This window comes from Triturus cristatus, chromosome 2_2 (genome assembly GCF_964204655.1).
Source record: "Triturus cristatus chromosome 2_2, aTriCri1.1, whole genome shotgun sequence".
Classification (NCBI taxonomy): Eukaryota; Metazoa; Chordata; class Amphibia; order Caudata; family Salamandridae; genus Triturus; species Triturus cristatus.
This window is the reverse complement of record NC_140582.1, coordinates 749,925,076-749,948,817: the sequence shown is the minus strand read 5'-3', so window position 1 is coordinate 749,948,817 and position 23,742 is coordinate 749,925,076. Positions and strand designations below refer to the sequence as shown.

Genomic DNA, 23,742 nt, shown 5'->3' with positions numbered 1-23,742 from the left:
TCCAAGCGAGTGCCGCCTTCCAACGTGCAGAACTGATGACATTGCGCGTTCTCTTCGGTGGCAAATAGATCTAACCAAGGCTCTCCCCATTGCCGAAAGAGGCCTTGTGCCACGTCCGAGTTCAGACGCCATTCGTGATCCATCATGCACCGGCGGCTGAGTTAGTCAGCCCTGGCGTTCAGAGAGCCCGCCAGGTGTTGAACCACCAAGGTGATGCCCTGATGTTCCAGCCATGTCCAGAGGCGCAGAGCCTCTTGACAAAGGGTCCACGACCCCACCCCGCCCTGTTTGTTGCAATACCACATGGCGGTGGTGTTGTCCGTGAACACCTGCAGTACACTTCCCCGGACAGAGGGAAGGAATGCCTTCAGTGCAAGCCGGATCGCCCGCAGCTCCAACAGGTTGGTATGGAGCCGGGACTCCACCGGAGACCAGAGGCCTCTGATCACCACCTCTCCCATGTGGCCTCCCCATCCCTGGAGGGACGCATCAGTCACCACTACATGCTCCGGTTGGGGTAGGGAGAGGGATCTGCCGCAGACCCAATCGCAGCCCGTGAGCCACCACTGCAACTGTCTTGCAGTGCCCTCCAAAATCAGGACGTGGTCGAACAGATTGCCCCGATGTTGAGCCCACTGGAACTTCAGGTCCCACTGCAGAGCCCGCATCCGCCACCTGGCGTGATGTACCAGCAGGATGCAGGAGGCCATCAGACCCAGCAGCCGTAGAGTCAACCTGACTGAAACTCGGGATAAAGGCTGAAAGATCGGAATCAGAGCCTGAATATCCCGAACCCGCTGTTCGGGAGGATAGACCCGAAACTGCGCCGAGTCTAGAACCACTCTGATGAAGAGGAGTTTCTGGGAGGGACTCAGATGTAACTTCGGCACGTTGATGGAGAACCCCAGCGAATGCAGGAGGTCGGCCGTAGTCTGGAGGTGGGAGACGACTGTTCGGGGCGAGCACGCCTTCAACAACCAGTCGTCGAGATAGACTGGAACCCCTAATCTGCGCAGAAGAGCTGTGACCACCGCCATCACTTTCGTGAACACCCGAGGGGCACTGGTGAGGCCGAAGGGGAGCACGGTAAACTGAAAGTGCTCGTGGCCTACCGTGAACCGCAGGTAACGCTGGTGGGCCGGCAGGACGAGGACGTGGAAATAAGCGTCCTGCAAGTCCAATGCCACCATCCAGTCTCCAGGGTCTAGGGCAGTTAGAACCTGAGCTAAAGTCAGCATCTTGAACTTCTCCTTCCGGAGGAAGGCGTTGACGCCCCTGAGGTTCAAGAACGCGCTCGATGGCCCCCTTGGCCAAGAGGGCCGTAACTTCCTCCTGCAGAAGTTGCAAGTGATCGCCCGACATGCGGTGGTACTGCGGTGGCATGGCTGGAGGGGTAGACTCTAAGGGGAGGGAGTGGCCCCTTCGGATGATTTGCAGCACCCACCTGTCCGATGTGATGGTACGCCAGTGGAGCAGGTGATGGCGAACTCTGCCTCCCACTGGCGTGGAAGGGGCCTGAAAGCTCGGACTAGGAAGGCTTTGAGGCAGATGCTACGGGAGCAGATGTGGACTGACCGGCTCTTTGTCCCCCTGCTCCACCACGGCGGAATCCACGTCCGCGACCGTGTTGAGTCTGCGGCCTGTGGCTGGACGAAGGTGCGGGGGCGCCCCTCCCTTGGCCACGAAAGAGGCAAAAAGCGGAAAGTTTGCGGGGGCGGGCCGAGAGGCCCAAGGACTTGGCCGTAGCTTTGGAGTCCTTAAAGTGCTCCAGCACACTATCCGCCTTGTCGCCAGAAAGGCGACGGCCATCGAAGGGCATGTCCATGAGAGTGCTCTGGACATCCCCTGAAAAGTTTGTGGACCTCAGCCAGGCGTGACGACGAATCGCCACAGTCATCACAATCGCTCTACCCAGCGAGTCCGCGGTGTCAATTCTACATCGAATGGAGTATCGTGCTGCATCCCGTCCCTCAGCAAGAGCCTGGGCGAGCCGTGTCCTGGCCTCCTCCGGACACTGGGGCAGCACGTCCGCCACCGTATCCCACAAGGAGTGGGTGTAACGGTCCAAAAGGCACGCGGTATTAAGAGACCGCAAGCCCAAACTGAGGGAGGAGAACAGCTTCTTTCCAAACTGCTCCAACCTTTTGGATTCCCGATCCGAAGGAGCGGACGGGAAGGCGGTCTGGGATGTAGAGGCCTGGGTAACCAGACTCTCAGGGGTGGGGTGTACCAACAGAAAGCTGGGTTCGCCCGGAGCAGGGCGGTGGGGCCGGGCCACGTTCCGATGCACAGGAGTGACTGTGGAGGGCTTAGAACAAGTGCCCATCAGAACATCGGTGAGTGCCTCATTGAACTGCAGTAGAGGCTCCGAAGAGCTTACTGGCGGTTGAAGCACCTCAGTGAGGTTAGGCCTCACGGCCGCTGCAGGGAGCTCCAGGTGTAGGGCCTCGGCAGCCCTGCGCAGCACCACCGAATAAGTTGCACCCTCCTCCGTAGCCACGGAAGGAGGAGAGATGAAGCCAGTGTCAGGCGGAGTGTCGAGACCACTGGCATCTGCTCAGTCCTGACTTAAGTGGCACTGCTGTGCCAGAGGGTCCTCAGACCCCTCCCAGTCCTCCCCTCCATCGTCTCCTGGTATACAGGTAGAAAGGACGGAGCCGGGTGGTAGATGAACTGCTCATCCATCGGCGCCGGAGACGGCGCCGGGCGGCGCCGTTCCGACGCCAGACCCAGACCGGGGATGAAACTAGGGACGGCGTCGTCCGAAGACGGCACCGGGGGCGGCACCATAGGGGTCGGCGCCGGCGGAGGGGTCATAAGGTCAACCGGCGTCTACCGGGATCCAGGCCTGGATCCCACGGAGACCTGCAGAAGGTGGTGGTGGTTATTACGGTAAGGGGAAGCCAGAGTAGCATCTGAATTTATTCATGCACTATCACAGGAAAAATTTGAGTGTCCACGGCGGAGTTGTTTCAGGATGGCAAATGGTGAAATAGTGTCAGAGGTAGACCTCCCAGTCGGACCTGCAGGGCCCGGAGGCGCGCCAGCAGGCCTCGACGGCAGAGCGAGACTCCTCATGGCCACGAGGAAGTCCCGAATCTCACCCGGAGTCGCATTAGGCCCAGGGTCCGGAGGGTATGGGGCCGGACGCGACTCCTAAGCCGAGTCACGCGACAAGCGAGGGGAGTCAGAAGAGCGGTGTCGCTTCTTCGACTTTTTCTTACTGTGCTTCGACTTACCTGAATGTGAGGACTTCGAACCCGACCAGCGGTGATGACTTCGGCTACGCGACCGGTCCCTCGACCGGGACCTCGAGCGGTGCAGAGCCGGCGGCCGGATCTCGAGGAGCTTGCGGGTCCGCTCCCGCCTAGCCTTCGAGATCAAGGCCCGGCAGTCGGGGCACGACTTGTCATCATGGTCGGGCCCAAGGCAGTAGCAACACCGACGGTGGAGGTCGGTAACCGACATCAGTCGGTGACAGGCGTCACACAGCTTGAACCCAGGCATCCCTACTGGCACCAGGAGTCGAGGACGACTCGAAAGAATAGACCAAAAAAGTCCCAAAAGTTAGTCAAAAAGTGACTAAGGGTATGCTCTTCCCGGATCTGCGCTTACTGGCGCGGAAAAAAAGAAGAACGGACGTCAGCGCGCGAGGTCGGCGGCCAGGTACTCCGACGACGTCATTCCGGCGATCACGACGCCGACGATGGACGCGGAGCCGCAGACGACGCCTAGCGGCGCGCAAGGGTATTGCTGACGAAAAATCTTTCCGGATCCAGTCTGACGCCTGGGGATATTCTAAGGTAAGGAATCTAACTAACGGGTTTCTTTCAGATAGAAATATGATAAACTTGTCCCGGTGTAATTTTCAGATGTACAGGATGTGTTGTTGCATAAGGCAGTGAGGGTTACAAGGTGTAGAAGCCACATGTCCTTTATAGTGCACTGTGTTATATAAGAATAACAATGTATGAACTGCAAGTAACAAATAATCTCGTGTTAAAACGAACAACCCACTTACCCATCTACATAAAATTAAAATCCGTCATCCGCGTGTTAACATAATGTGCTTTGCAGGACACCTAATAACCTTCTATGCTGCTTTGATTCGAAACTGTGACTAGCAAAACACAGGTCTCTTCAGCAAATAAGTTATCCTCCAGAATTCTATTACCATTATTACTATTACCTGAGATTTAGCTGCCACACAGAGATCTCTGCAGCAGGTGCATTAACCCAAAATATATTTTAAAATACAGAATATGCAACAAATTATGCAAAACAGATTTACTGCCAGGTTTCTCCTTGTTGCCATGTATAAATTGAATTCAGATTTGAGTCAAGGTTGCATAATTTTTTGGGCACAACCCCAACGTAAAATTATAATTTGTTAAATATTGTAATGCGCTCAAATGTACTCATGATAGACCTACTGAGAATATGTGCGGTCTTAAGATCTGATGTACTACTTGTGATGTGTTGTGATGCCACTTCCTGTGATGTGACGTGTGATGTTGTGTTCAATGATGTCATACACTGTGATGTCACACGACATGATGTCACTAGCATACTAGCAAATCCTTATAGAACACATAGATTGGGTTCTAAATGGACGTCCTAATATCTTTACCAAATGGATTTTTTGCCAGAGTGCTGCTGTTAGGTCGTACATTTTCCATAGTGAACCCTGTGTCCAGCACTCATTGATTTACTTCCTAGATACAATATTCTAAAGCCAGATTCAATCAATCCAGAGACTGCTTGTTAGGAAACAGCTTACCTCCAAATATTCTTTCCTTAATTCACAATACATTTTCTTGGAGTTTCGGAAGACTGATCTTTCTAAATGGCACTAGCAATACTTAGCACAAAGGTTATGCAAGGGTTGCTTATCTTGTGAAAAAGAACATGGCAATAAAATGCATAAAATAACAAGAACATGTTAGATGATGTTCAGTCAGAACTCTAGATGAGCATGAGCAGAAACATTACCAGACATGTTTGTTTTTCTCCAATCCGTAGACCATCAAGGGACAGCATCAGCATCGAAAGATCAACTCCACCAAGTCCCTATAAAGCACCCAGTCAAGGGTGCTACAGAAAGGTCTGCTCACACAGTTCCAAAATGCTAGTACATTTGTGGCAGATAGCAACCAGTCCTTATCCTGGCTTGATAAACCTCTAGCTGAAGCAAATCTGCTTATGTAGAAGAAGGCTCAGTCATTATATTTAAGAAGATCAATACCCGCCTGCCATAAGTGACTAGACAGGACATTAGTAAGTGAGCGGTTGGTTAAGGACATTTATATAGAACCTATTTTGTAACTGAAATGAGGTTTGATATCAATAAAGATGGCCTTGAAATCGAATCTCTAACCATAGATTAAGTACATGCGTTTGGATTATGGCTGATTCCTATGCATAACATGGGAAATCTGATGTCAGGCATATCTCTGGAAAGCGCTGATGAAACAGGACTTCTGGTTATGAGAAAAGGACTCTTGTATCTTAGGTAAAGACTGTGTTGAACAACAAGGGAGATGGGACACCAGGCATCACTGAGATTCTTGTGTGCACACACAAAGAAGAAATCTCCACACATAGAGCAAGACCAGTGGAACATGGTGGAAGGAGGAAGCGATAAAGCCTGCAACTTCGTAGAACTACTGAGCTTTAGACTTGAGAAATTTGTTGCTGTTTCCTGATGAACCAAGATCCTTCAAGGGGGGGGGGCATGCTTTTCCAACTAGTGTGTCAAAGTGAGCCATAAAGAAATGTGTCCAATAAAAGGTACCAAAAATAAGTTATTAGTGCAGCTGATGGACAGGTTGTGGCTAGATTATGAATGAAAAGTGAGTACCTCGAGTTAATAGCACCCTCGTCAGACTACAGAGCCCTTAATAATTATATATTCTCTGGGTGTCCTACTGTGATATGGGAATAGGTATACTGTTTGTTTTCTGGCACAGAGCAAAAATGATTTTGACAGAAGCTCCAATTTTGAAACTCTCAAGCGGTCATCCAATTGATACACACCCAGATTTGTATGGAGTTCTTCAGTGGTGAAGAACACCAAATAAAACTCAAGGATGAACTCCATTAGGGAACTCAATCTCACTTCAGCACCAATAAATTCACCACCTCCAGTAGTGTACAGTGGTAAGAAGCTGGTGGTTACTACGGTAAGGGGAAGCCAGAGTAGCATCTGAATTCATTCATGCACTATCACAGGAAAAATATGAGTGTCCACGGAGGAGTTATTTCAGGATGGCAAATGGTGAAATAGTGTCAGAGGTAATTGTTTACATCTTGGTGGGTTTACCTGCTATTCTAAACAATCATTTTATTTTCTCAATGTTTTCTAGTACTGTCATCAAAAACATCAATTAGCTGATTAATCTGCCAGAATGGCCTATGCCAGAAACTGTGAAACTTTTGCATTAATATATTCCTTTAGGGCAAAGAGGAAGAAGTAAGTGCAGACAATACCTTAGCAGGTGACTTGCCGCTATTATACTGAGTGAGGATTTCATCAGTATCAGTACTGGAGAAAAGGGAATCAGATCTCTCTAGTACAGAGTAGGCCCAATGCCTTCTACTGTGAATCTTGGATAGGCAGGGGTGGATGAGTTAAGCCATTTCTGGGTTCATGAGTGATGAATCCAGCTGACATCTTTAATGTGATAATAGCCCAATCAACAAAGATGTGGAAATTCTATAGTGATTAAGCACTCCCTCTTCTTCACAAGAAACTGTTATCTATCTCAGAGTTTTCATAGGTGTTGAGAATGTTGTCAAGAGGTCTTTGTTGTGAGGCCTGTGAAGGCATATGACTGCAACACTCAGGGTGTGTAATGGCTGAAAATTCATTACGTCATTGCACAGACTGTGGCATGTCACTGTAGGCCAACTAGAGGCAAAAGCCCATTTGAGAGCAGTCTGTGCTTGTAGAATCTGGGATTCAATCATACTGGCTGGTTTTGCCACCTCACCTTCACAGTGTTACTATTGGATTCTCCATATGTGACACACTCCTCATTGCATAGAGAGCGGCAGGTGAAAGATGGTTTACCGATAATTACTGCCGATTTACACCACACATAGATGCTTGAAGGCAGGCTGATGAGAACCAGAAAATCAATAGAGGCAATAGAGTGCAGGGAGGCGGAGTTGGATTTAGAAGCGTATCAGAAGCTGAGGTGTGCGGAGCAGAGTTACAGCACAGCAGAGTGCATGTGGTGCATGACCAGGCCGGAGCCGCCGCTTCAGCAGAGATCAAGGCCTCAGCGGGTCATGAGTAGTTTCCTGCTGCCGGCATTAAGCGGCCGCTGGTGCTGAGGAAGGGCAGAGGAGGAGCAGTGGCGCAATTTGCCTCTCCCCCGCCGGGTATCAGCGCCTGCAGCTCCCTTTACACCATACAGCACCCCAGAGCACAGCCCCCTGCCGGAAGAGGTTCAGGCATCCCAGTGAGTGGGGGGAACCCATGACAGGTGTTTTACGGGAGGGTGTCTGAAGTTGTGGCTTCCCCTCGGGTGAGAGAGGTGGGTTGAGGATGAGCAGGGTCTGTCTGTTTCCATGCGCCTGGGCCAGAAAGTGGTCGGCTGGTGGCCTAATGCAGCTCGCTGAACCAGCAGCATGTCACAAGCAAAGCAAAGTTGAAAGTTGAAGCCGTGGCTCTCAGCGGGATCTGCTATTTCAACTTGTTCACTCCACAAGATCTACGTACGAGTCGAGCCAGGCCCATCTGTATAACAGTGGAATAGTAGCCAGCGGCTATTACTGCTTACAATCACCACCACTTCAAACCAGCAAAATTCAAGAAACACCAGAACTAAATTAAATCGAGGATCCATTCAATTAAAATAGATATCTACAAATGAGATCTGGCAGGAGCAGATCAAACACCCCACTGGCAACAAAACGTAATAAACTACAATAATCAAAACCAGCATAAAAGAGAGTAATAGCGCAAGTAGTGTAAGTGGCATGACAACTAAGGAGATCTTTTTGAGATCAGAACAAAAAGTTATGAAATCCCTGTATAAGATTTTAAATTTCTTTAAAACGCTCCTGTCACAGGAAAGCAAAATTGAAAGCTTTGAAGATAGTAGGGCTACTATAATCACAACAACAACAGACCAGTCAGTGGTAGTAAAGACACTTCATGCTAAGACTAAAGAAGAAGCACTGCGATGGCGAGGGTGAGGACCATGGCTCCAGACAACAGTCAGTCATAAGCCCCAAAATCTCCACAAGAATTGATCTATTATCTTAGATGGAGGCTTTGGTAACTACCAAAGAAATAGAGGCTGAAATAAGTAATTACATCAGGTCATCGATTTCGAGAAAGCAACTGAAAGGCAATAATCATTTAACGGCATCCTTGATTAAGACTGACTATTTCCATTAGCCTAATTTCGAGATCTAACCAAAATGAAACTTTGCCAACCGCGTAGGCAGTTGAAGTACTCCCTGAAACAATAGGTCAATACAGTTACATAAATAAGACCAAGAGGAAAGAGACCCAGTTGGGAAATGTCTCCATCGGCATGCTTAATCTATCAATGCTTCAAGAAGGCAAAGTGGAGACCAGTCCCTTCAGACCAACATACGCAGCACGGCCAGCACTCTTAAAAATACTTACCAATCAATAGTCAATGAGCTTACCTACCACTCGGACAAATTGGATATAGAAGTCGACTTATTGAACAAACTTGCAGTCTATGTGGCAAGAATAGACAATAGACTTAAACAACTTAAAAACTTTGTACTATCTGACACAGCTAGTGAACTGGCCCATTGCACCGGTTCACCAATATTGGATAAACTAAGAACCTGGCTGGAAATTTTAAGACATCTACTGACAGAAGTAAAGTCAAGGCCCATATCACAGATGGCAGCTCAGTCACCTCACAATAATACAGAAATTAACCAAATACTACTAGCAACTAAGGACTGCAATATGGAAAAACAACAATCTCTTCCCTGCCAACTCAAAACACGATCAAATGAAGTTATGGTGGAAGCAGAAGTGCACTAACCGAAGAGAACAAATGATGTAACTAGCCTTCCAGACCCCGATTTAGCAGAGACAGCATGTACTGAAGGTGCAGAGGCAGTTAAGCCAGATAAAAACAAAACGCATAGATATCCATGCTTGGCAAAGTAAGATTGAGGATACACTGTCAATCACAGATAAATTGCCCTTAGAAGAGTTACTAGGTGGGGACAGGGCCGGACTGGCCGTAACGGGCATCGGGCGTTTCCCCGGTAAGCTGCCGCGGTGGGGGCCGGTTTTGGGCCCCTGGCGGGCCGTTTTTGTTACCGGGGATCGGCAATATCAGCCCCCTGAAACAAAATCGGCCGAAACCGGCCCTCACAAACAGCTCGGCTGCACCCCCTCAGGCCCCCCAGGGGGCCGGCCGAGCGTTGCCAGGGCCGGTTTCAGTTCCCAGTCCGGCCCTGGGTGGGGAGCCTATTAAAATTTCAAAAACGGGAGTCCGATAAAGGAAAAGCGGCGCCTCAACAAAAGGTAAAAAAAGGTTGCGCAAAGGCAAAAATGAAAGCTTATTAGGGACAAATGCACACCACGATAAAACAACTTTACCTAATCTTGAACAGCCTTAAATATCGTAAAGAAGGACTTAATTCACCAAAGAAGGAATTACCCATCAACTCACTGCCATCAGTAACAAGTGAAGGCCAGGAATATAACAACCTGGACAATGCAAAGACTGATCAACGCAAAATAGCGTTGGTACATACCACCACTGCTTTTTGTGGTCGCAAAAGGGTTGAATACCCTTTTGTGATTGCAGAACATGGTCATACATCTGGCCCACCGGTTGGAGGCTTGCCAACCCTAGACTTTCTGCCAAAGTGGATTATGCAACCAGCAGCTGCAACCTGTAGATTTTGTAACAAAGAAAGAGAAAAACTTATACATGTTGTATGTTCATGCGCAGTGCTTCTCAGAGAACGCAGGCAGCTTTTGCATAGATATGTAGACAGGCTATTATGGAGGTACTGAACCCGATAATCAAAGTCCTGAATATTAGGCTGGTAAAATTGCTCTCCATACTCCCGGAAAAAACTAGACGCTAAAGAGGTTAAATAGGAAATTATTATGTATAGCACATACGCACTTTATATGGACACAACGAATAGTAGGCTGGAAAAATCACTGTCCATAACCTAGGAAAACAATTTGACGCTTAAGGGGCCCAAAAAACAATACAAACACATTTCTCCTGGACAAAATGTTTTAAAGTATTTTAGTACTGTGATGTTTATGATTAATCTTGGTTAAGTTTGAATCTAAGGATGAAAACATTTCTAGGTAATGTTCTAATATTTTATATTAACTTTCTGTTTTTAATAACTTTTTTTTAGAAGATAATTAATTACACAAATAAAATAAATATGAATTTTGATTCGCCCTACTACCAACTCTAGCAACAAACGCAGCTCGTTTTTTGTAGATGCAACAGAAAAAAACCTAAGACAGGACTTGACCACAGTTGTTGGATTTTCCTGTCCATTTTCAGTGTTTATTTTACCCACTCTATACCTTCTGTAATGCAGATGTTTTTTGCTTTGCGCTCCACTTATGTAACCCGTGTCGAGAACATCTTACACTACTAATACTTTTGCGGACCCCACATCTGCCTGGATACTTAAAAGTCATGCTTTATTAATTTCTCAAAATATCTGCCTTTTTATGAATAGATATAGCCATGAAGATTTTGTTCTAAAATCACTAAAACCATCTATGTATACCTCTTTTAAACAAACCTGGCATAAAAAATGTTCTTATCTTTAATAACTCTCCAGACATTGGCTAAAATAATTGAGAAAATGATAGTGGCACAGTTAGAGCAATGTGAAACCTACATCTCTGTATCTCTCTTGCAGATGGCTTTTTTCCTGGGACAGAGACTGTCCTAGTTTACTTTTGAGAGGACACCGTAAGCCGGTAGTGCAGCTTCCTCAGAATTTAAAAGACTATTGAAAAGCAAACCTCTTCCAAGGTGCAATAATCCCCTATTGGGATTTAAGCCAATTTGAGAGCTGGAGGCACAGAAGGTGGACTGGTTATTTCCCTGTTGTACTAGATTTAATAATAAAGTTGGAGTATACTATTTATTGGTGTGGACATAGCTTTTAATTCGGATGACCATGCAGCCATTCGTAGAGTGTTTGAGATGAAACGGCAAGGTGAATTTAAAACCAGATAAAGAATTTTAAAAGTATGGTTTCATACAATAGGTAGACCAGTCACATAGCAGCACTATACCATCAAATGACGGTGTAATTTAACTCTCGGGCAGGGGAAGTCTAAACGTGCACACTCCTGTACAGATGAGCTGTGAAACCTCATCGGCTGGAACACTATCTCGCAATGATGGATGGCAGTGCATAGTGCCTAGATGAAATAGTACTAGAAATATGCATTGGGAGACGCAAGGGCTACACAGAGAAGTTCATACTCACCCAAGAAATAGCCCAAAGTCAAGGTTTCTTGCATGCAACAACTTGCCTGGTGATAGTGATATAAAAGAAAGACGTATTGGTTAACCATCATATGTATTGACCAACATCTTATATTAAATGGATGTAATGCATTCAAACTAACACGGAACACCTCTTTATTTGCTAATTTTTCAAGTGACTGGTCTAATATGCAAACAAACACTGTGTTGAATAGCGCAATCTACTTTGAAAAGAATATCTCAGAAAGACGTCATTTACAAACATGCACTAAATTACCACAAGCAGATATCTAAGGAGACAGAATACTTTATGCTTTATAAGGTTCCATTTTACAACATGTATTTGTACCTTGTATTACAATATACTTTCCTACACAGCTAAGTAGTTACTTGAAGGTTCATTTTCGTAATTGTCTTTACTAACTGAGAACAAGCGAAGAATCGCACCTGGAAGAGCCCCTGTTCCCTGTAGAGTAAGATGCGTGCCAGAGCTACTGCTCAGTCACCTTTCTTGTGCCACTCCCAGGAAGTGCAGAAGCACTAATTCCCACACCAGCAAAGCAAATCCGTTAAATAGCACAGACCGCCAGCCATGGTGCTGAGTTCCTGCTATGTTCCATGACTGCTGGGTCTGCCCACCCCAGTACAGAGAAAGAATGCCCTTTAAAGCAAAAGCACTGGCGATTCTACAGCTGATGCCCACTAGCCACATGTACCTTTCTTTATAGTTCTCTGGCTTTAAAGATGAACTATCTGCAACACTTGGTAAATCAAACTTCCAGCGAAAACATTCTGCTTCTGTACTGTGCCCGCAGACACCCCCGTTTCTCATTCACAACATTATAATTGCCTTTTGTCCAGAGCTCACCAACTTCTGCAGCTGGAACATTTACAAAGCTTTCATCAGTCACTCTAACCACTAAATCCAAGGGGTTGACAACCACAATCATCTTGGTGCATGAGTATCTTGTTTGGAAAACAGTCTCTCAAACACCTAATTCCCCCCAAACAAGAATGTCTTTTTGGTATACCTTCCTTTTTCCCCTCCTCACAATGATCCTCATCATAATTGACACAAGTCTAACTACAGAGGATGAGAGGCAACTTTCCAAATCAATCAATCAAACGGTATTTGTATACCGCACCACTGTAACCCCTAGGGGTATCTGGGCACTCAGGGTGCCGGGTCTCTGTTGAAGAGCCAGGTCTTGAGTCACTGTGAATGCTGTTCGGAGGAGGAGGGCAGGTCTTGACAGCGATATAGGAGAAGGAGTGCTGCCGCTGTGATGGACACATGGGGTGTGCACAAGGGCGAGTGAGGCAGAGCACAGGTTTCTTGTGGGCAGGTGGAAGATCAGTCAATGATTGATGTACGAAGGTCCTTGGGTGTGTAGAGCCTTGTATGCATGCAGGAGGATCTTAAACGTGCACCTCTTCTGGCTAGGAAGCCAGTGGAGGTCTCAGAGGTGAGGGGTGATGTGGGTCAGTTTGGGGAGGTACAGGATGAGTCTGGCTGAGGAGTTCTGTATGGTTTGGATTCTCTTGAGGAGTTTGATGGAATTCCGGAAGAGAGAGAGTTGCCATAGTCGAGGAGGCAGGTGACGAGGGCCTGTGTGACAGTCTTTCTGGTGTTGATTGGGATGCATCTGAAGATTCTGTAGAGCATGCAAGGGTGTGGAAACATGAGGAGGCAACTGTGTTCACGAGGCGTTTCATGATTAGTTGGTTGTTGAGGACGATCCAGAGGTTGCGTGCATGGTCCGTTGGTGTGGGTGTTGGTCAGAGTTCTGCGGGCCACCAGCTGTGGTCTCACACATAGGTGTCTTTTCTGAAGATCAGTACTTCTGTTTTGTCAGAGTTGAGTTTGAGTCACCTGTTTGTCATCTATTTGGCAACGTCGGTAATGGCGTTGCAGAAGATGGTTTTGAAGTGGAGGGGTCCTAGGTGAGCAAGATGATGAGTTGTGTATTGTCGGCATAGGAGATTATGTTGAGTCCATGGGATCTGACGACGTCTACGAGGAAAAGCATGTAGATGCTGAACAGGGTGGTGCTGAGGAATGATCCTTGGGGCATGCAGCATATGATGTACATGGGAACGGAGATGAAGGGAGGTAGGCAGATGCTCTGCGTACGTCCTGAGAGGTAGGAGGTGATCCACTTGAGGGCATATTGCTGTATGCCGGTGTTGTGGAGTCTGTCAATGACAATACGCATAAATTGGGACCCGTTGAGCAAATTTCAGTTTAGAGGTCATATGGAAAGCCCTGGGGCAGGCAAGCCTCCCACCCTCCACATTTGGGTCTCACTCGTTTAGGATAGGAGTGGCCACGACAGCAGACCAACACAGGCTACCTGAGACCGGCATCAAGGAAGTAGGCAGGTGGTGCTCCAATGCCTTCAAAACATACATATGACCTCAACTGCTATAAATAGGCGGAAGGCAGCCAAAAACTGACAGACTTATTTTTTGAGTTGCCTCGACAGGGACCCAGCCCAGAACATTGTGGGTGGCCGGGTACTGATATATTCACAGGATGCACGTGTGGTGGAACCGCAATAGTGGGTAACAAGCCGGGGACCTGAAAGCCACAGACATCAAATGGTGGAGCTACCCAGGGATGAAATAGGGGGCCAGCTTTCCGCAACACTAGGCTGTGTGCACCATCTGCCAGGCACCAGGGTGTTCTAATCATACACCTGGGAAGGAGAGGGGCGGGAGAGGAAAGGAAGATACTCCTCAGTGGCATCAAGCTGGAAATAACGGAGGTGGCAAGGTCTTTTGGTAGCACCACCATAATCTGGTCGGAAATCATCCCCATGCTTGTGTGGCGTGGGACCGTGTCCAACGGTGCAGTCGACAACTCCAAGAGTAGGCTGAACATCGCAGTTAGCAAATATTGCCTGGAGAGCTGTCCAGCATGGCCTGATCCACCCGAGATGCCTGGAATTGTAGGTCTCAGATGGAGTGCACCAGTCCGAGGATGAAATCGGTGTGTTTTTGTCTTATTCCTAGGCAGCCATGACCTTGGCAGGCTGCATATAAAACACAATTTAAAAGAGAGGAAGCAAACTAAAACAATGGACCACCCCATGGATGACGAAGGGTGAGCCGCCTGGAGACGTGAGCCTCACAGGCGAAAAAAAGGGGGAGCATTTGTTGGTTAAGGTGACTCACCGGTAAGGTGGCATGCCAAACAAAGGCCACTCACCTGGGGATGCCTTAAGACAGAGGGAGCGGGACCGACAGGGGGAGTAAGCGGAGCACAGCACTCGCAGTCCAGACCCACTGGACAGACAGAACAGCAAAAAATGCACAGACATGGTATCAAGTCGGGCCTAAGCAGCAGTAAGACGCTACCCCCCTCACAAGCAGGGTTAAACCAACAGGAAACCTAATGACCCCCAAAGCCGCAAGTATGATTGCCTTACAACAAAAGGTGCCACAAAGGACAAGCAGATGACCGGACAGAATTGAGATACGACAACCCTGATTTATGACCAATGAACGATGTATGATTTATGATCTGTCACTTGCAACTGATTTATGACCCTGCCACAATGATTTATGATGCCTTCGTGATTTATGATAAATATGGAAATGTTTTATGCCATGTCAGCTTGATTTATGACTGGGCTCTGTGATCATGCTTGCTGAATAAATATTGTAAGCATGCTTTTCCACAAACAAAGTACACAGGCCTCGTTTGAATAGTATATTTATTTGGTTTAATGCATTGTGCACATGTGCGGACTGGAGTGGGCCAGGTGCAGGGGTATGACGTCACCTTGTCTCGGTGAGCACAGAGCAGGAAGTAAGGCACATTTGAATCTGATGCCTGGCCAATCACTGGCGTGCCCCTGTAAAAACAATAGAAGATATCATATACACATGTGGTTAGGTCCGAACTTGCTGTTGTCAGTTTGTATATTTTAGTGACGCCGATCCACCACATGGCCCAAAGAAACCGGGCTCCTCTCAAGCCAGTGAAGAAACTAAAGACTAACTAAGTATCAAGCAACTCTTAACATGATGACCATAGTGATGCGACTCCAGGCCCAGCAGGCTGAGAAAAACTGCCTGCAGTTACCTGCTGAGGCAGCAGCAAGGAGAGAAGCGAGCAATAATTGTAGTGCCTCATTGCACAAAGTGAGCATGGGGAGCTGTAATTATGCGTGATTAATGTATTTTAGTGCAGTGATGCGGACAGCAGCACTACAATGCACTATTCTAACTCCTGATGCTCGGTGCATGGAAGGGCCGTTTATTGTGTGTGACGCTGCACTTTATGGTGGAGGAGACAAGTTCCACACCCATGAGCCCTAGCAGGTTAAGGCTATTTCAGTCTAAATGAATGACTTTTCCTGACACTGGACATGATTAAAACATTCTCAGTTTTGGGGGCCTTTGCAGTATTTCTAGAAGGACTATTAAGGGCTGCGATTTGTGACACGTGTCTCCATGTCACCTGTGTTATTGAGAATCAATTTGGGTTTTTTATAAAACACGATACTGCATTTTGTGAATTAAATTTTTACTTGTAATGCTATCAAACTAGAACCAAATACCAGCATGCAAAGTGCTGCGTGCTAAGAAGACAGGACTCGATCAGGGTGTCACACCTGACACAGGAACAACTTCCAGGGGCCGGCCCTAAATCGGATTGACCGGGAAAGCGCCTTGGGCAAAAAGAAAATGTGGTGTTTGTTGAGGGGACGTGAAGACCTTGCGATGTAGTGGCAGGAGGAGTGAGGAAGATGGGAGGAGGTCAGAAAATTTCTGGGGTACTAACAATCACGCTGAGGGACGTTAAGGGCTGATTGCAACCAAGTGAGATGGACGAGCTGCTGTTTGCATAGCATTAGGTCAGGTATCTCCCTGCAGTGCCTTACGGAAAACTGGAGCCCAAGGCCTAGGCCCACCTCACCCATGCCCAAGGCATGCCCTGACAAATTGTATATTACAGGTGGAGCCAAAGGAACAGGAACCCAATCACCAGAAATACCAGCAGCCAATGCAGCAAGAAAATGTGTGGAGGTGGAGAAATTTTACAACTACAGAGATCAGGAGCATATGGATTGAGAGCAAGATGGCAGGTGCCAGGAGGAGGACCGGCAAAGATGACAAGGACTAGAAATAGGAGGACAAGGAGGATCTGGTACTGGTCCACGAGGAACAATAGGAACCAGATGTGGAGGACTTTATACCCCTACGTTGTACAGTAGATGTCAAATCACTGTATACATCGATTCCCCGTCTAGCAGGTATGGAAGCTGTTGAGTGGGCATTGTTACGTCAATCCACCATTAGAGCTGTTAAAAAAATGTTTGCTAGAAATCTTGCATTTTTGCCTGTATCACAGTTATTTTCAATGGGACGAGTACTTTTTTCTGCAGCAGACCGGTACATCCATGGGGTTTGCGGGGGCGCCTGCCTACACAAATACTTTCATGGCTACATTTGAGTCAGACTTTATCTACAGTGATCAAGAATGGAAAGAACACCTATTGTTGTACTGTAGGTACATAGATGACATATTTTTGATGTGGACAAGCAGTCAAGAAGCATTGGAACAAAAAATAGAGCAATTGAACAGGTATTATGACCAAATTCAGTTCACACTACCATATCATTTTTGGATGATGCAATCACCCTAGAGGGATTGGAAATTCATACTGAAGTTTTCCGGAAGGAAACAGATGTGAACAATGCACTGTCATTTCAAAGTTTTCACCCTCAAAATCTCAGAAATAATTTACCTTTTTCACAGTTTTTGCGTATTAAACGGATTTGTTCAAAAGAACTCACCTTGGAAAATAATCTAAGCATTCAACAACAGAAATATTTAGCGAGAGGCTACCCACAAGATATACTGGATAACTCTAGAAAGCGCACTTTGAAATATGATCGTAGTGATTTGTTGAAAAACAAACCCAAGAAAATGACTGAGCGACAAGTGTTTGTTTCAAATTTTTCAACAAGCTCCCAGAAGATCAAGAGCATCATCAATCAGCGCTGGGAAGTGTTACAAATTGAGACAGATTTTAAGGATATCTTCAAGCACAGACCCTTGTTTGCTTACACCTGTTCAAGGAACCTTAAAGAAATTCTGATGGCTCCTTCAAATAAAAGTACAAGGGAATGACAAGGTGTTTAAACTGTGTGCATTGCAACAATGTTATATGTGGAGTTACGCTACAGCATACCCAAACAGGAGAGTCCATTAAATTGTTTCATGTTTCAGATTGCAATACATGTAATTTAATCTACTACATTAAATGCCCTTGTGGCAAGTTATACGTTGGAAAAACAGACCGGAAGTTGAAAACACATATGTCTGAACATAAGAGCACAATCAGGACCCAGAATAAAAACAGTAGCTTGGCTGCTCATTAGCCAGCGGCTCGACACTGTATAGCTCAATTACAATTTGCAGTTATTGAAAGAGTAGCAGAGATTCCTGGTAAGGATCTAACAAGATCCTTACTTCAAAGAGAAACATATTGGATTAGAAGGATAGACACCCAGGATCCAAAGGGCATGAATGAAAAAATTGATTCGTGTTTTTTGTAAATGCCGATAGTGTTGTGATATTAAGCTGTAGTACTGTGGAGAAGTGTGGCTCAATGATTAGAGCGGCAGACCCTGATGCAGAGGTCTAGCCCGGGACCAGGGTTCAATTCCCCGCCTCGGCGGGTCTTGGGCTCAAAAATTCCACAGACCTGATAATTCTTGCCTCGGTGCCATTCCAATCATAGAGTCCCACTCTGCAACTCTGGGCAATAGCTTGCTTAATCTCCACAACGGCCCCCACAACGCTAAGGATGCCTGGTCTCCACCTTGGGGGTGCCCAGGAGTGGACGCCTCACAGGGAAAGCCAGGATGGGTTCCACAGCGGTATTCGTACAAGCGCCTTGAGACCCTTGCGGGTGAGTAGTGCGCTATACAAGTATCAATTTACATTTACATTTTACTGTATAATGTTTGAACATGTAGTCATCTTCCCTGATGAGTTATGGTTCTATTTTCGTTTCTTTTGAGCACACTTTTCTATCTTTATTTTCATTATTTTTCTTCTTCAGCACTGATCATTGTATTGTAGTTTTTCTGCATTCGAGAAGGCTGCTTGTGCACACGAGTGGGTTTGGAACAAAGGGTCTTGCCCACCATGACAATTTGATTTTGTCAGGTGAAGTTGTCCGTCAATTTTTGATTTTCATTGCCTCATTATTCGAAATTGGTTAAGTGCGCCCTGAGAAATAGTCAGACACATTGCAGTTCCTATGTTCAGAAGCATAGCACTGGTGACTTTGGGGAGTATACTTATGATGGCGCCCGCAGGGCATGGCAGTGTGCAAGTCCGTTTTTTACCTTTATCGGTGGTTCCGTTGTAATCCTTGTCTGTCCATCTGAGATAGTGATTGCGGAAAGTGGTAGGATTCAGTCCGTCGTTGGTTACAGTGGCACGAGCAATGGATGTATTTGCGGTTGTTACGAGGTTAAAACTTGCCGGTTAGGGCAACTGAGAATATCGCATGGGAATTTATGGCATCAGCCTCGAAGTAGTTCAGAAGCGTATGCATGAGTGAGCAGCAGGTGAGACCACTGGGTTTATTGGCAGAGGCTGAGTTTTTTGTAAATTGGTCATTGTAACTGAATCACGGATTAGTGTGTTTCTATTGTTTTTCAGAACGCTGGTACATCTTTTTAGTGCGCAAGTCCTGCGGAATTTCGAGTAAGGTGGGTTGTCAGAAGTAATGATGGCAGGTGGAGGGTAGAATAGGTTTGTTGAAGCCGGTTTTACATCTTATGCATTGTTTTGATTTTAGAGCTAGCACTCTGCTAGGGGATTATTCTCTATGTAAGTACAGACCTGTGGGCATATTAGTCAAATTGACTTTGGAGTGACAAGTTTTGGGTGTGTGGGCACCGTTAAAATGGGTTTTTAAGTTTTGAAGTTGATTCTGTGGCACTGAACCTCCAACCTCTATCTTTTGTTTTAAGTGTTCACGTGACTTCTTTAATTTCATTTATTTATTTTCAACCACTATGAAACTTAAGGGAAGAGCTTTCATATATAAACTGTGGAAAGCTGTACTTTCATGTATTTTGTATTAAGATTCTCTTGCACAGAAAGATCATTTCATGTTTTTAATGTCTAAAAATGTTTCCTGTATTTCATGTATTTTATAGATTCAAGGCCCCTGAGGAAGTACCAATGGCCCAAAATGCATTGGACAATTTCGAAAGATTGGAATGAATCAAGCATTTTGTTTTTTAGGATTTTGTATACCATTCATGAAGACATGTGTTAAAGAAGTAAAGCTGATGTGAAAGCTGTTAAGATTGTTTTGTATAAAATTGTTAAAAATAACTGAGTTTAACAATTGGGTTACTAAGAAGGTTGAATTGAATTGAAGATAAGAGAATTTTGGTGGTAATTACTAGAGGCAATTGTGCACAGTGGTCCAGTCCAAGTGACTTGTGTTAGGACTTTATACTTGCCCAGCAAAGCGAGGACGAAAAACACCAAAAGAACTACAATACGAAGGAGCAATAGGAACTGAACTAGAAAGATCAGCACTAAAAGTATGAAGAGCACCATAGGCGGGAGGACCAAGGAGTTGAAGAAAAATGAATGGGAGAGGGGCCTGGGCAGGAGGAAGAACAGAAACAAAAGGACCAAATAAGAGGCCACTAGGAGGTCCATGAACACAAGAAGAAACAGGGCCAAATGATCCATGACTTGAAGAACAAGTAGAAAGAGAAATATAACCAGACGAAGACAAGGAAGACCACAGGCAGGAGGACAGTGTCCAAAGGGATTAGGAGAGCCAGGAGGACCAAAGGCAAGAGGAACAGGATCAAAAGGACCAGGAGCAGGGCCTGGAACAGAAGGAGGTCAGTAGGAGGACTAGAGGGACAAGGACCTGGTCCACCAGATCCACTATGTGGTCCAGGACCACAAAGGGAACAGGAATCAGATACGGGGGACTGGGACCAGAAGATCTGGACATCTACTACAAATATCACAACCATAATGACCATGGTCAGGAGGACCGTAATAGTAACAGAAGAGCCATGACCAGGAGAAATATGGAGGGGGCTGAGTAGGAGAGTATGCCCTGCCACTCTCACAAGGATTCCACTAAATGATAAACCTCCTTTTCTAGCAAGCAAAGTCCTTTGTAGAGGCAACATTATGACTGTAATAATGTGAGTGCCCAAAACCATAAGCACAGTAAACATTGCCCTTAATTTCGAGCTCCATCACACAGAATACATCACTAAAGTGATGTTTTCACATATATTTTTAGGAAGCAGGTGGATCCAACCAGAGACCCAGCTCTTAACTCCATTAGGACAATATACAGACAACAGTGTTGTTGCATTTCTTGTACTGGATCCATCTTCCACATTCAATACAGTTAACCAGCATTCCATTTAACAGAGACTGTAAAAACTTTGCACATAAGTAATCGCTCCGTACTGGATCTTCTTCTATCTGGCAGATAAAGCATCATCTGGCTCTGGCTCACTAATATCACCAACTTTCAGCATCAAGGCACGATTATCACAAGGTCGAACAATTGTCCCTTTTTTATTCAGTGTCTGCCTCAGCCCACTACCAGCTCGAATTACATCCTTCGACTTATCATGCTAAATGTTTGCCAATCACACCTTGATTACCTGAAACCAGAATAACTAAAAGTTCTGGAAAGATTTTGACTACATCTATGTCTCCAAGCCATCGACCAACTGATGCTGACTAACCACCTTAACTTGACTCATCAGAAATACTGATCTTGATACAAAGAGATAAAAAGAACTACCATACCTCATCAATCTAGTCCCAGGAATTTAGAACAGTGCTAACAACACTGACAGAATGGAGAAATTTACGAGTGATGATATACTCCAGCCAATCCTTAACTCCCTGAGTAAACCAAGTCATGAGAAGCATCTTCTACACTATGGGGCTCATTACGATGTCGGGCAGAAGCCTTCGCCCGACAGTCGGAATCATCACAATCGCGTCAGAGCCCTTCTGATTGAATTGGTTGGTTTACAGTACGATCGCCCGATTACAATGTTTGCGGTGGGTATGTAAACCGGGCGGTCATTCTGACTTGGTTACGAGCTACTCGTGGAGTATTCCGGTTGGTCGGAACCGCACCGTAACCTCCTATAAACGGGGTTTACATCGTCAGGATTACAATGTCCGTTTCCAACAGCCTAAATGCTGTCAAAAAGTGACATCGGGGGCCCCTAGCAGGGCCCCCTTACGCCTGCGGCCTACGGTTTGTGGCCGAGGGGGTACCTAAAGTACCCCCCCCGTAAAACCCTGCACTGTGTGGCAGGCCCCATGGGGTGCCTGCCACCAGGGTGCAGGTTTTCCACACACACCCCATTTCTCCATAGGAGCATGTTACGGCCAGTTCTCTGGGGTAACAAGAGCTCCCATAGGAAACAATGGTACTCCGACTGAAAAGTGTTAGGTCGCATCATACTCCAGCTGACGGAACCGCCGACCGCAAGTCGGTCGATCCCAAATTAAAGATGGTGTCGGGCAGAGGCTTTCCGCCCGACATCGTAATGAGCCCCCAAGTGTTTTCTTTAAAAAAAATTCTAAGATTCCCATAGTAGCTCCAGATAACCACCTCCTGTAACATAATTACAGCAATGACTACAGAGAATCCAGAATGCCACTGTAAAACAACTTCTATATATTCACAAGATGGATGAGATCTTACCAGCTTTTGAAGCACTCCATTAGCTACATATTGCCAAGCGTCCACATTTCAAAACCTTGAGCATCAAGGAGAAGACTCAGCTTCCACCCAAGTAAAACTCAAAACATATTAAAAAAAAAAAAAGAATAATTCACTTCTGGCAGGCACCACAGTTGACCATTCCCTTCTTATAAAAAGAAATTAATCTTTCTCTGGTACTAGTGGCTAAAATTGAAACTAAAGTTCAATGACAAGGTTTTCTATTGGCTTTCCATGAATTGTATGACATGTCATAAATGTAGTGAAAGGGCTATGCTCTCTATTGAGAGCAGTGGATCTACACTTTTAGGTCTGGCAATCATACATGTTGGTATTCCACTTAATAGACCTCAAAGCAAAGTTTTACAGTATAGGTATGACCACAGTTAATGTCTTCAACTGGAGACATCATGTAAAAGCTTTCTGTTCCTTCTTAGCTCTTTCTAAATCTCTAAATACTGCTTAGTCTACCTAGATAGCGACCTCATGTTGATGGTTAAAGACTGAAAGATTATTTTAATGCTCATGAAAAGTATTGCAAAGGCTGTATGTATTTTATTTTTATTGTCAACCCCGACAAAGCATCTAGGTCTAGATCTATCGATTGTGAAAAGCTCATGCCAATGTTATAATCCCTGTAAGGTGGGATGGGGGTGAGGGAGAGGGGGGGTATTCTTCTGACCTTCGGGGTTTAGGCCTTCAGGAGTACAAAATGTCATAAAGTAGCTCACAGATGAGGTTTAGGTTTAAGGTGCCTGTGATTAATGTTCAGCGTGGGAGATTTGTATCCTGGTTATTCTGCAAGGCCCTTTTAGGAGGGGGTTCCAGATTATTCATCCCAACGAACTCTTGTATTAGATTTCTAGTATTTGGGCAGTATTTAGTCATGTGTGCGTTAAAGTAATTTTCCTTTTAAAAGTAAAAGCACTCACTGAACATTGATGTATTGAGTATTTCCGTTGTAAGTTATAAAGTACTGAGTTTTCTAGCCCACAGCACATGCCCATCAGCCCTGGACTAATTTGTCACACTATCCTGAGAGTCATGGGGTAAAAGGAGTACTTGGTCCCCAGACTGAGGGTTTGTGATACTGAGTCCCTTGGACAACTGAGGTAGAAAGGCCCAAGTGATATAACTGGAGCCCAGCAACTTCTGATTTCCCTAGGAAACCTCAAACCACATTTTGTTTCACACACTGCTTCACACTAGTGGCAACATGGGTTGAGATTTCTGTGCCATACACACAATATGAAAACACTTTGCACATAGGCTCCTATGCACTCACATGCTCTTTACCCATCCATTCACTGCCTGTCATGCTTAAGCATCATATCCCACACTACTTTTCTCTTTAATCTCCCGCTTAAGCACAGACAAATCACAATAAGAACACTGGGCTCTACATATGACATCAAAACAGGACCCACCTTAGGCACAGGACAAACACTGTTCCGATCATAGCACTCCCATGAAATAAC

At 45.9% G+C, this 23,742-nt stretch overlaps 1 protein-coding gene across 1 annotated transcript in view; it reads right to left on the bottom strand.

The window, feature by feature from the left end:
- ASAH1 (N-acylsphingosine amidohydrolase 1) overlaps positions 1 to 23,742 on the bottom strand; it is a 195,080-nt gene that overhangs the window by 135,069 nt on the left and 36,269 nt on the right. Inside the window, exon 7 of the mRNA XM_085641989.1 lies at positions 11,494 to 11,539. Coding sequence (XP_085498115.1) covers positions 11,494 to 11,539 — 46 coding nt within the window. The remainder of the gene's footprint in view (positions 1 to 11,493; positions 11,540 to 23,742) is intronic.